We start from the raw sequence: 14,657 nt of genomic DNA, 5'->3' as shown, positions 1-14,657 counted from the left end.
AGAGCCAACACTATTAAAGATTACAATACACACTATTAGGTATGACCCTATTAAAGGATTTAATCACTCTATTAGGAGTGGCCTGGTTAAAGGGCTTAAGAACATCCCGTTAGAATGTCACCTTGATTAAATGATTTACAAATGATTGTTAGGTCAACCTTGATTAAAGAATTTTAACTGATACAATGGTTAGAAAGTAATGACAAGTTGATCTAATAAATACAACTCACTTTACAAACACAAATCATAATGTGGCTCATCTATGGATCCACTTATTGGCCTTCATTAAGATCTCCATCCCTTATTTGCTTGGAAACTCTTCAAGAAATCATACTTCACCTCTACTCAACTCTTCACAATCTTCTGCTCAAGTTAGCCAATCAACATAATCAACAACTACTAACCTCTCTAGGTTATCCTTATGCCTCCTTAAATAGGAAGCTTTGATCTTTTGTCATTTAAACATCATCATTGATCTTAGGGTTAGGTTAGATTCATCGAATCCTTCCATCATTTTTTTTCTTCCTTCTCCTTCTAGATACTTCTCAAGACTTCTCTATGAATCCATGCATGAAAATGCTCAAGCATGATTTATCATGCATTAAATGCTCCAACTCATTAATACTTATCCTTCACGTGCTTTGAACAATCTGAAAATTCAACTGTGTCAGCTGGGAATCTGAACTTCTTCACAAACTATCAAATGTTATGACTTGGCCAATATTGTGTTCCTCGGCCTCAATCATTACTAGACAACTCGATCAATACTAACGTGTCTTGCTCAACATACTTTGTCTTTACTAATGTTCGATTGACACTATATTTGCTCGGCTTCTACTATCACTTGGTCAACACTAGCACAACTCGTCTTCAACTTATCTTCTTCTTTGTTGCTTGATTTAGCTTGTGCATTTGGTCTTCCATTGATCAACTCTACTAGGCTTTAATTCAACTATCTTGTCCACGTAGTGTAATGATTAAACAACATGTTATCTTGCCAATATGCCAACTAATTAAGTGTCCACTGTAGTTCCACATAACTCAACCTTTCCACTAGGTCTTTTTGTTATCTCTTCTTTTCAAATCCTCTTCATCAATCAAATGATATGACACTCTTCTTAAGTAGCAATTGTCTCACCAATAAGGTTTGACATCAATGACAACATAGTAATTCTAGTTTCCAACAACATATACATATACGTATACACACACACACGCACACACATAAAAACTTAGGGCTTTGTAATAATGTGTATCCTAGTACTTTTAACATTATTAGTATTTTCCTTCAATTTGTTCCAACAATTTAGGACTATGCTAATAATGTCAATCTTTTAGTTGGTGATTATGATATGTGGCTTTTGTCACAATAAAAATAAGGGTGGAAATTAATAGCATAAAAAATATGGTGTATTTTGTGAAGGCATCCAAACATCTATAGAGAGCTAATGAGATGCAAATAAAATGGAAACTTTACCAATTATGGGTCATTAAAATAGAGAATACTCTACCAAGTTTGATGGTGAGTATTGCTTACTTTTTGTTTTCCTTTTAGAATGATATGATTGACATTTTCTAGGAAGGGATCCCATGGAGATATTTTAAGCCTTTTTTTTTTTTTTGAGTAGCTAAGAGTCTCATGAGAAGTAGAAAAATACGGTAGAATGTAAATTAAAACAAGATTCTATCAAAAGGCGTTTTCTAAAATATTTTAGTAAAAACATATAAATAAGCTTTAAAACTTTAAATTAAAAGAATTAGGAAGCTTGTTGTCTTGTAAAAATCCTTCTTGAGATCATATGTGATTTATTTAAAGTAGTAAATGTTAGAAAAGTGTTCTTTCAACCTATTGAAGACTGTTTGTTTTGGGCCCCTTCTCATGAAGGTAAATACTCGATTAAGGTAGGTACCGTGGCAGCTGGTAATGTTGAAATTGCTAGATCTAAAAGTAGAGCATATTCTCTATGTTGGAACAGTTGTACGCTTCCAAAAGCTGGTTGTTTTGCAGGGCTCACTCTCAGAAGGAGACCCTTAACTAGCGATAGGCTGGAAAAGTTCAATATTACACAGATTTAAATGTTTGCTTTTTCAGAGAGAGCTTGAGGATGTTGATCATGTTTTTCTACAATGTGATTATTTACAGGAATGTTGGAAATCGGTGCTTAAGAAACTGAACTATGCTATGCCACTTCCTAATTCATTACATGAATTATTTGAATCCTGGCCAATAATTCAGCCCAATTCTCTACTTGCTTCAATATGGAAGTGTTCGCCATCCTTGATTGTTTGGGCATTATGGTGGGAACATAATAAACGTATCTTTAGACAGTCCCCGTATTCAGTAAAAAATGTGATACTTTCTATAGATAAGTCAATTTTTGAAGTAGTTTCTACAACATCAAGTCGGGATTATCACAATTTCACTTTAGTTCATGGGATGATGTAATGCTCAAGGAATGGAGATTTTTTACCTTACCATCCTTTTTAATATTAACAACTCCCTTGAGAAAGTGGACAAGAAAAAGATCAAGTGGCTTCCTATTGATCGTGGTGTTATCAAAATTAATTTTGATATTTGGACATCCAATTGCTTTGAAGTCGTCTGATATACTACCCAGGACAAATAATATTGCAAAAGCTTCCGCATTACTGCAAGGATTAGTTCTTGCCAGATCTTTAGGCATTGAATGCATTCATGTAGGAGGTGATTCACTTATTGTGATCCAAGCATGCATTAATAGAAAGTTATCTAATAGGAGTTTGGGATATATCTTTAATCAGATCTAGTGACTTTTGGATGAATTTAAAAGCTATGTCATTTCTCATACCTATCAGGAAGGCAATCATGTGGTTCATTACCTTTCAAATATGGGATGTGATTCAATAAATATTGAACTACTCATAATGGCTATTTGTAATAGTATTAATGGGGAATTGAATGACATAATTAGAAGAGAACATTTCTCCCCTAAAGTATGATTTGGATTCTTGTTTTATGCATTGTAAATCATTGTAATTTTTGTAATGGGACTAAGCTGCGGATTTTCTTCCTAGTTCTTTCCTCGTGGAACCTTTGGACTGGGTTTTATATATATATATATATATATATATATATATATATATATATATATATATAGTAGCCTCATCAACTTTCGCCTTTATATATATAGAAAGTATTTCAAATAATACATAATAGAAAAGTAGTATCAATATTTTAAGAAATATAGAAGGGAAACTTTCCTCCTTCTCCCAAAGACACCAACTTAAATCTAATTTTTTTTTAAATAGTCTTATTTTCTCATAACCTTATTTTCCAATTCCAAGTTCTCTTTACGCCATGCTATTATAGAGGATAGTTTATTTTCAGCTATGTGAAAGTTCTAAAGATAAATATGTTAGAACGTGAACCTATCAAAAGGGGCTTTCTTAAATATTTTAGTAAAAACCTATAAATAAGCTGTAAAACTTCAAATTTATTAAAAAATTAAAATTAAAAAATTAAAAAAAACGAAGCTTATTGTATAGTAATTATATAATTAAATCTAAAATAAATAGACAAAAATCATTTCAATTAATACATAATAGAAACATGGCATCAAAAAATTTAGACACATCGAAGACAGACTTCCTACTTATCCCAAAGACACCAACTTGAATCTAATATTTTTTTTTAAATAATCTTATTTTTTCGCAATATGCTAGAATATAAATTATATTGTGATCCTATCAAAAGGGGTCTTCTAAAATATTTTAATAAAAATCTATAAATAAGTGTAAAACCTTCTAATTTAAAAAATTAGGAAGCTTGTTGTCTTGTAATTATATAATTTAATCTAAAACATTTAGACAAAAATCATTTCAAATTATACATACCAGACATGTGGCATCAAAAAATTTAGAAACATAGAAGATAAACATTCCTCCTTATTCCAAAAACACTAACTTAAATCTAATTTTATTTTTTAAATGATCTTATTTTCTCACAAATTCTCTTTATCTACGAGGACAGTTTATTTTCAGCTATCTGAAAGTTCTAAAAAAATTGCACAAAAAATAATAGCTCTTACTTCTTAGATCTAAGGTTTTAAAAGGGTCACTTTTTATATTTTAGAAAGATTTGCAATCTAATGAGCATAGGCTTCATTAAAAATAGAGCAAAAGTTGCTTGAGATTTTTTAAGAACATTTAAAACTGTTTTTGGTTCCATCAATTTTGCAATCTCATTAGTCTCAAGATGACACTACCTTTGACTTCAATATTTTGTGCATGATAGATATTAAAAAATCATTTTCCCTCCAAAATTATTTTTAAGTTAAATCAAAATTTAGTTGTTTGACAAGTGGCAAAAAACATTCTTATATTTGTTAAGCTAACCTTGTGTTCCCGTGCATTTTGTGCTTACATTTAAGCAGTTTAGTGTTCTCATGGAAATTTAAAAGTGTATAAAGGATCATTTAGAATCTCTAGCTATTTTAGTGGAGCGGTTATTGTTTAGCAATTGAAACTAAGCTATGCAAAAAGAGGAGAGGCTAAAAATAAGCACTTGGGCTAAAAATAAGCAGTCACTACTTATTGCCAAAAACACAACGTGGCTCCACAAACAAACTTTTTTTCTCCTTTTTAAAAATATTTTATTTTTAATTTCATCTATGTAAAAGTATTATCTAATTAATTAATTCAGACTTTTAAATTTTCAGCCTAAAAATAAGTAGTAAAATATATGTTCATGGGGCCACAAGCTCCATAACTATTTCCTATAATTGTTGAGCATATTTAATAAAATATCAACAGCATCCAATTATTCTTTGCCTTAAGCTTTTCCCAGTAATTTCATAAAATTTTGAATATAAATTTTAAAATTCCTAATGATAAATTTTAAAATTTCCTAATGATATTTTTCCTGTTTCAGCTTTATAATAATCGATTTAACTTTAGAGGAGAGCTTACAACACAAGCTCTTCCCTAAAAAGTAATCTAGAATTTGGCTCATTTGGCTCATTAACCATCAAGAAAAATAAGTTTAACTTTAAGATTTAAAATTCTTGGCTCATTAACTATCTAGAAAAATAAGTTTAACTTTAAGATTTAAAATTCTTTTAAAAAAATATTAGAACAACAGTTTCTAACTTAAAAAAGCGTTCTATGCAGTAGCATATCGCAACATAAAGTAGCAGCCATTTAGAAAATCGCAAAAAAAATAAAATTAATCTCCAATATAAAACATTCTTGCAATCATGCCGCCAATACTCATAAAACTAAATATTATGTGATTAGATATCAGACGTACATAAACAGGACAATAAAAAGAATTTTTTTTTATTTGTACAAAACTAAAGCTACTATCATTGGCTCGAGCAAACTATAATGAAAAAGGTTCCTTTCTGAAAAAGAGTTCTGTTTATCGGGCTATGAGAAATTTATGAGCTACATATTTTCACCGTATTATCAACTCCTCTTCGAAGACATGTTTAGTAGTAGAGAAATCGTTGCAGACGTCGTAACAATTTGCAGCAGCGCTCCTGAGATAAACATGTGGTAAAATAAATAAAAATACATATCAAAGAAAACGATAACACAAGGAATTTCTAACCATGCAATAAAGAGAGATGAGCCTACCTATAAATATTCGCCATGTCTCCAAAGTATCTAATAACACTGACAAGGAATCTCTGTCTTCGTTCAGTTTTGAATCTCCACTGAACTGTTGAACATACAGGGGCAATATTAGAATCTAGATGTAGAAAGAGCATGAACCTACAAATAAGAACATTGTCGATCACCCTGCATACTGTTAAATGTATTAATTTAGCTTCAAATATCATAAATTAGTTGGAATCAACTCATCATTATGGTTGCTGTCAAAAAGATAAGAAATCTTTGTATAGTTACACCCCAGTTGGAATCAAATCATCATTATGGTTGCTGCCAAAAAGATAAGAAATCTTTGTATAGTTACACTGGCCTGGGCGACGTGAGGAGGTGGGGGACAAGTTTCCAAGACGAGGGGACAAAGGGGCTTCAATTTGGGGACAAGAGGGGGGACGGTGGTATAAAGTATATACTATACATATGATACTTAAAATACTAATTATGAAAAGATGTATAACAATACAAAACATAAATATGAGGTATAAGTTCATCAAATCCGCTATTGCTAGTTTAGTTTTACATTGCATTGAAAATTGAACAAGGAACTATGAGAGAGATCAAAGTTCTAACTTCTAACTTCTATCAAATAACTTAAATAATCAAAGATTGAAGATTCAAATTCAAAACTTAAAAAGTTATAGATATCTATTATGATATATCGTATTATGAATTTAGCAAAAGTTTGAGTATCATTATCTCATCAATCATTCAATGGCATCATACACTTTTACATCAAATAGCAACAACCATGATATGATCACAATGTTCAATGTTCAAATGTTTCAAACTACAAATTTCCAAGTCTTAAATACAAACTACAAACTTAGAAAACTATGAAAACTCTTCTTCTTCTTGCAAAATTTAGAAAACTATGAAATGAATAGAAATGAGAAAAGAGATTTAATGGGATTTCAACCTCTAAATGGGCACCACATACCTAGGGTTAGCAAACAATAAAAAAACAACAAAACACAATCTTTTAATTTATTTATTTTTTGCATTTTTTCATGTTCCGAAAAAGGGAACTGCCAACCATCCCCATCCCCAAGTCCCCAAACAGGAACACGGATATGTCCCCCTCCCAGCGGTGAGTTGGTGGCCCCACTAGGGACGCGGGAACGTCATCCGCCCGTCCTGGGTGCGTCCCCATCTCAAGTGGGGCAGCCAAAAATAGTAGGGACGCGTCCCCGTGTTACTATGAATCTTTTGGGGAGAAGGAACAGGTATTACAAATTTAGCTTAAGCTGATTTTCTATCATGTAGAACCTTACTGGCATTTCATACAGGTTGTTCAACAATATGAAGAGATTCAACTGCCCAAGATAAACAATTGTAGTAAACTAGTCTTTGTGTAAATGCCATTGTAGTAATGAGGTATCAAAACCATAGTTGGCATAATCGCCAAAAAATAGGCAAGTTTCTACTAATCGCCGAGCTTTTGGGACAAGCAAGTTTTTCCTAGATTTAATCGCAACTCAACTAGAGAAAAAATCGCCGAGTTTATATATATATATATATATATATATATATATATATAATGTAAAAATAGAGAATTACAATATGCTAGTAGAGCTTGGAAGAGGAAGATGTGATTGTACTGATGTGATTGTACTGATGTTATTTACTTCTAGTTTGACACAAACTATTTACTATTATGCTTCCCGCCATCAGCATTCTGCATGAGAATGTGATTTTGTACCCACAATGCATTTATATATATCTAAACTCTGCTTGTTTCTTTTGTGTTCTCTTTAATAAACTCATTAGATGCATCTTCTCATTGAAATTTGCAACAACAAAAAAATGTATTTTGAATTTCTAGCGGTTTTTTTAAGTTCCCGAGTTTTTTTTTTCAAATGGTTGATGTTTTCCCGAATAAACTTTTAGGGGGCTTGGCAAGTTGTTGCCGAGTCTAAGTTTTCCAACTATATCAAAACAATATACCAGCATATTACATAGTGCATAGACTAGACTAGAAAGATGTAATATAATATTCGAAGTATGAACTTACCAGATACTAGACAATGAAAACTTGAAAGGTCAAAAATGTGAAGAAACCAATATGTAGAAAACTCATTCATCAAATTTATCACAGAAAAATCATAACAATTATACACATTAAATCCAGCAAACTGAATTAAACTTTGGGAAATGCAAAAACATATGCAATGAGCCACTACGAAAAAACCACGAACACGATCTTCTATAAAAATAATATATGTATTGGCACCCATAACACAAGACCAGCACTTGCCTTGTCCAGAGTAAAAAGGCGCTAGGGGTACACCCAGCTCACCCAAAGATAATGTAGACGACACTTTCATCTTGTAGAAGTTAAAGCATTGGCAAATTGTGAATCTGAATGAACTGAATATATGATCTATCAGAAAACAACAAAGGAAAATTAATTAGCCCATTGGCAAGAGCCACTTGGCACGTCATGCTCAGAGACAACAATCTCCAAGCACAAAATATTTTTTGATATCGAAGGACGGCTTTCTACAAGAGTAACATTTTCAATGACTTGTATTTCTAAGTATATAGGGATTGTAATTGTTTAGAGAGAATTCAAAGAGCATGGAAAGTGGTTTCTTTTCATCTAAAAGTTTCAATATGCAAATTCTTACTGCTGAAACTTGCCAGTAGTAGAATTCAGCTCTATCAAACCATCTCAAATTCAAATGATTCTGTTTCCAGGCTTGCAGGCAATATCCTTCCTAAGATAGGGATTGGCAAATTAATATTGTTGAAGTTGATAAAAGATCAACCCCACAACTCCCAGGAATCACCTGTATGCAAACACCTGTCACAAAAAGAGAGAGAAGCAAAAGCTATGGTGGCTGGAAATTCCCAAATCCATAGTTGAGACATGCTTGATGAGCAAAGAAAGAGATTGTTATTATCAAAAAGTGAACCAATGTTATAAAGAGAGATCGTCCTTATAAAAGGAGATCGAAACCCTAATAGAAAGTTAACCTAGGTTGTATTATAATAATTAATAAAAGAATTGATTATTATATGCTTAAAGTATTAGCTTAAGTGAAATAGAGTTAATAAGCGACTTAATAATTAAATCAATATGATTTAATTAATAAGAAAATGTTTTATTACTCTAACACGCCCCCAAAGATAAACTTAAGAAGTAGCTAAAAACCTAGAAACTACTACTAAAAGTAAATTTGGGTCCTAGCAAGAAGGCCTAATGAGGTACTCAAGCACAACCAAATCTTTGAAAAAAAGATAAATAAAGAAAACATGATGAGAAAAACCCTACTTCAAAAAGAGATGGAAATAATGCTAAAAAGCACTAATGAAGGACTAAAGAAGCCTCCAAACTAGGGAATGTCCCAGAAGATAAGAACAAAAGATGATCATGAAGAACACCATTGAAGCATATAGAAGCTACAAAGCTCTGTCAAAAGTAACCACTGATTTGAAGGACCTCTACTGAAATAGAACCTAACCAGGTAGAGAAGACTATAATCTGCATCGAATCAGAGGCACACAAAGGCAAACAATTGGAATCGAAGATATAGATGGCATAAAACACCAAAGCCTGAAGAGTTAATCAATCGAACATGGAAGGTTGCATCCAAAGTAGGAACGAAAAGAAGTGTCTATATGGTAAATGATTCACCTCACCGAAATGCATAAGTACCCAACCACTGCATCCGCCTAGTACATAGGAACAAATATTGAATACATAGCTTACTCCATCAAACCAAAGACGCATGAGAAACAACAGAATAACCCCCCCTAATGCAGATAAGGGTGAGGTGACAGGCAACTGGAAAAGTAGACCAAAAGAACTGCATGTCAAGGAACCACAATCAAGATGCACAAAAGAGTACATGTGTGTACTAAGGTGATCAATCCTAGACACGTCATGTGGCTAATGTCTCAAAAGGGAAACTTACTGGACAAAAGAAGATGGCAAAAAAAAGAAAAACATCAACCCCCCATGGCACTTTAATCAGAGTAGTGCATGTAAAATAAGGCACAAGATATGATGAATACCAAGAATACAATAATCTACATGAGTGTCCTCAGATGACACTGCTCGAATGAAAAGGCAAAACAACTGAAACGAAAAAACAGATGCAATATGACACTTTATCTCAGTAGTTTGCAAGAATGCATACAAATGACATCTACAAAGACCATAAGAGACATAAGGCTAATACAATAGATAGCACAACCCATGACAAATCATCTAAAACAACGAAATTGATCCCCGGACCTAAAACAACCAAGATATCCACCAGAATGCAAAAATGCAAAACACCGAATAGAATGTGTCTGGAGCAGAATCTGGAACAACAACCAACATCACTGGAAAGAGCTCGGAAAGACCTTTCCAACAATATAAAGAATTCCCAAATTGAAGATCGAATGCTCAAGATGTCTCTAGGAGTGCAAAAAGGAACCCTTGACTCTGACAACAAAAAAAGCCATCAAAAAAACATCAAAACTGAAAATTACCTAAACCACTGTGACGGACTCAAGACCAGCTTTCTAGTGATATCTTGTTTGCGGTCATGAGTTTTTCGGTGAATGAAGGGTCCCATAAAAAACATGTCCTCTCTTATGAGTGCGGCCCAAGGACATGCAAAAGTTGGAGCAATCACTAATTAAAAAAGCCGAACTGCCAAAAAAAACCATGGATAGCTCAAAAATCAAAGAGGTATAGTGCCATACATTTTTTTTGCAATCACATTTGATAGGCACGCCAATAGATGCCAAAACTGCTTAGAATCGTGCCAAACAAATTTGGCGAAACCTTAGCCAAGCTTGCCAACATTGACATTGGAGGCCAAGGACGTGCATGCAAAAACAGCAAAGTCAAAGCAAAAAACAATTGCCTTGAATCTCGCCCAAAGGTGGGCCAAAACCGCTGAAATTGCCAGGAACCACCAATCACACCCAAAGACATACAAAGCTACATTGGAATCGTAGAAACCGCTCACCAAATAATCAAAACCATCATCCAAAAAAGTGGAGAGACCGCCAATCACGAATAAAAAACCACCATCCATGCTACAAATATGGAAACCATGTTGCAATACCTAGGATCTCCCAAACTCTAAGGCGCAGCAAGTTTCAACAAAGGATACCCCGAGCATTAAAAAAAACATGTGAATCCAGCGGGGGGAAACACCAGAACATCCTCTAAAAACCCAAATATAGGTCAACTGATGAGCTAAAGTGGCATGAGGGGCCCACTTAAAAATGCATGTCCTTATCAAAAAACATGCCGCTAAAACCAATGTTGAAACCATCGATTAAAAAGGTAGCAAACTACTTGGAAAACCAAAAAACCGCCAATAGGGGAAAGCGCATGGTAGAAAGCACAAGTCTTGCGTGATCATGGACCCACAAGTAGACAAAGCCTAAAAACGTGCAAAAAAAGGTGGCACAGTTCCCCAAAGGACTCGTCGGGTCCAACACAAAAAGTCAACCTATAAAAATGCATGCACACTTTTGATTTTGATTATAAAAAAAACCTCAATCCACACGTGCTCCCACAAACAAATCATGACCTCCAAAGCTGATGTGAGCGCAATCAGAGGGTGCTTGGAAATAAAGTCCAAGTGCACAAGCATACTGGGATTCGCTGTGTCTAATCAGCCACCTCGTCTCCAACATGGGTATAACCGCAAGGGTTGAGGGTATGAGTGTTGCCAGTCATGGAGGAGCGCCTTCCAAGGCATGCATACCATGCATGCACTTTCTACAAAAAAGTGTTTGGTTTAAGTTTTATTTTGAAAGCCAGTGTCCCATCAATCAACCATGCGTAGTCACGCTCTACTAAACAAATTTGCATCCTCTTTTTGCAAAACAAATTTGTATCCTCTTTGCAAAAAAAAATTGCAATTAAAATTTTTGATGAAAAATCAAAAAGAAAAAATCATTGCCTCGAAAATAGTGCCCAAGTAAAAACTTGGGTACAAAAAAAACTTGCCTTGGATTTCAACGACGTCCAAACAGGATTATATTTTATATGGAAATGGGAGTTCTCTGAGCGCTCTAAACTCAACGGTGATGTCTGTTTGGGCTCAAAGTGCTCCAAAAAATAGGTCCCCCCCAAATCAATACAAAATCCTCTGAAAATCGCAGATCTGAAAACCGATGTCAAATCTCTCAAGAAAAGAACAAGAGCATGAAGATTTGGAGCTCTGATACCATGTTGAATTTGATGAAAGATCAACCCCACAACTCCCAAGAATCCCCTGCATGCAAACACCTGTCACAAAAAGAGAGAAGCAAAAGCTATTGAGGCTGGAATTCCCAGATCCATAGTTGAGACATTCTTGATGAGAAAAAAAAAAGAGATTGTTATTATCAAAAGCGAATCAATGTTACAAAGACATATCGTCCTTATAAAAGGAGATTGAAACCCTAACAAAAATCTAACCTAGGTTGCATTATAATAATTAATAAAAGAATTAATTACTATATGCCTAGAGTTTAGCTTAAGTGAAATTGAGTTATTATGTGACTTAATAATTAAATCAGTATGATTTAGTTAATAAAAAAATGCTTTATGACTCTAACAAATATATTAGCAGAACTCTAACCAGGCAAAATAGTTTTCTAATCTAAACATACTTCTAAGCTTTACCAAGTTTGGTTAGCCATGATAACCGATTTAATAAATTTTATTAAAGGGTCAACTGAGATGTCGAGATTGTGGTTGGCTTGACATTAGATCAATATCTTAAATATTTTTCCCAGTAAGAAACTTAGCATCAATTCATGGCCAAAACTGAAAGCACATGCAAGAAATACATGAGACAGAGAATATCAATTGTAATTTTGATCAAAAAACTGAAGAGGCTAAAGAATATATTATAATTTAGTGTGGATTAGATAGATACTCACTAATAAAACAAGTCACAGAGATAAAAAGAATAGAGTTATGCTTTTCTAAATATCTCTTGAAAATCACCCACTAGTTACGCATCAAATGTGCTTCCAAAAGAAATCCAAGTTGTGCAAGCATTAAAGTGACTTAGAATATTTAAGAGTTTTCAACTGCTCCAAGAGAACACTAAATGCCTGTCCCCCCTATAGAGGATGTTTCAAGGATGCATGGGCAAGTAGGAAACGTCCCCTCTCAACCCCCTTCTTGAAAAAGTGGGAAATATCCCCAGCTTGTCCCCAAAAAAATAAGGGATTTAGGGGCTAGCTTGGCAACATCTAGACATCCAGAGAATAGCTAGCTGTCCCATAAGACCCAAGCATTTCTTGGCATTGTCAAGAGACAACAATTTAGATTAAAGGGGATGGGTGGTCCATGAAGGTCTGCGTGGTTTTGATGGTCATCATTAGGGCTTCGTGGTGAGGGCTCCACCTGTAGAACCCAGCCTGCATTGCAATAGAGAGCATACCAGCAGTGTTGCCCCTAGACCCCATGAGAAGTTCTGCCCCTCAACCCCAGTGGGGTCACTGCCCCTTAACCCCAGAGGGGTCACTGATCCTCAATCTCATTGAGGGAATTGTCCCCAAAATCCCACCAATTTATTAGTATAACCAAGTAAATGACAAATGATTTATCCTGAGCACAAAACCTTCAAAATAGTACAAAACACACGAGATCTGTGCATCTTCATAGTTAAAGTCAAAGTAAAGGTTTATCTTATTTAATACATTGAACATTACCGGTTATCTCTAAGTTTTTACCAAGTCATACCTCTTTGTTAATTAGTTTGACAACGTACCACGCAATTTTGAAATGACAACATAACATGCAGCATTAAACTTCAAGATACCTTTGAGAATTGATCCCACTTGAATATACATACCAATTATGCATATCTTTATTACCTCATCACCTATGCATATATATGTGGGTGTTCTTGTCTTATCATATTGAAGCTTCGGAATTTCCTTATATTTTTATTTTTTTCATTTTTGAATAGCTCTCCCTTGCCATCCTAAAAAATGGCCTTACCTGGAAACATGTACCCTTGTCCCTTGCCATGCCTGTCCCTAAAACTTGGAGAAGAATAACTTGAGACTCATTTTTTTGGCACCATTTTTCTAAGTGCATATTTTTCAAAAATAATCCTGCTTTTGGTAAATAATACATATTTTGCATTTGCGTAAACACAATCTCTAAGCAAGTATAAAGATTACAAAATTGGTGTGGCCACAGGAAGATAAAATTGGCCGTGACCAATTCCTATAACAATACAGCTAGATTAACATCTATAATATTTCTAATAATAAGTTGTCTATGATTGAGGTTTATTCCAACCATTGTTCTTGTCCAGTCTACCGAAAAAAAACCATTACCACAAAAGCCTTATTTTGACTATTCCTCTCTACTCAGTGATGCGGGAGCATACAGATCGATAGGTGATCCCACATCAACCAAGAAAATATATTGGTAATTTTATCTCAGTTTTGTATTCTTGCCATTTCTCAGCATCAGGTAATCTTTGATTTTATCAGAAATGAATAAAATGGAGTTTCTATCTTAATGCAGTTTTTTATGCTTCACAAGTAGTTTTTGCAGAGACTTTAGAAAACCTACGAGGATAGGGTTAAAATATTTTATATGGATATTCTTGAATAATGTGGAAAAGGTTTGAAGCCATATCTCACCATTTGGGAGAACTTAAAGCCAGTAGTTCGTGCCAACAATTTTACAAGAATTTTAAAATTCAAAATTAATAAAAGGCTGGCGCAAAAACCTTTTGAGGGAAGCATGATGATGTTATTTCACTTATCTTGGCCAGTTTTCAGTTTTCAGAAAAGCAGAGCTTTCAAGAAAAAAATGCATCAGAAGTTACTTTCTGACATGTAATTGCACAATTCCAAAACACCAATTTGATCAAATTATTCTGGTATGATAATAAAAAGATTGTAGCAATTAAATCATTGGATCTTACTCCTTTATGCGTCATATTTACATTGCATAAAGACGTTTGGGTGATTGAATTTGACAATGGTCCAAAATTTACTTTGAGAGCCCATAAATGAGTTAAATCATCCTTTCAAAA

General features: G+C 34.0%; 1 protein-coding gene across 2 annotated transcripts in view; it reads right to left on the bottom strand.

Annotated features, from left to right (window-relative positions):
* Positions 1–5,177: 5,177 nt before the first annotated feature.
* The window catches only part of LOC149570561 (jagunal-like protein), a 47,768-nt gene continuing 38,288 nt past the window's right edge, over positions 5,178–14,657 (bottom strand). The window contains exons 5-7 of one of the 2 annotated variants that reach the window (XM_089823146.1): positions 11,612–11,893; positions 5,617–5,701; positions 5,178–5,519 (exon numbers count right to left, since the gene is read on the bottom strand). In XM_089823146.1, coding sequence (XP_089679272.1) covers positions 5,446–5,519; positions 5,617–5,701; positions 11,612–11,893 — 441 coding nt within the window. In that variant the 3' untranslated portion in view covers positions 5,178–5,445. The remainder of the gene's footprint in view (positions 5,520–5,616; positions 5,702–11,611; positions 11,894–14,657) is intronic. The other variant, XM_089823147.1, reaches the window with a different exon arrangement.

The sequence above is a fragment of the Cupressus sempervirens genome, chromosome 3, assembly GCF_028749045.1.
Source record: "Cupressus sempervirens isolate cs-2001-9-10 chromosome 3, ASM2874904v1, whole genome shotgun sequence".
Classification (NCBI taxonomy): Eukaryota; Viridiplantae; Streptophyta; class Pinopsida; order Cupressales; family Cupressaceae; genus Cupressus; species Cupressus sempervirens.
Note: the sequence above shows the minus strand (reverse complement) of the source record. Positions and strands in the feature narration are given on the sequence as shown.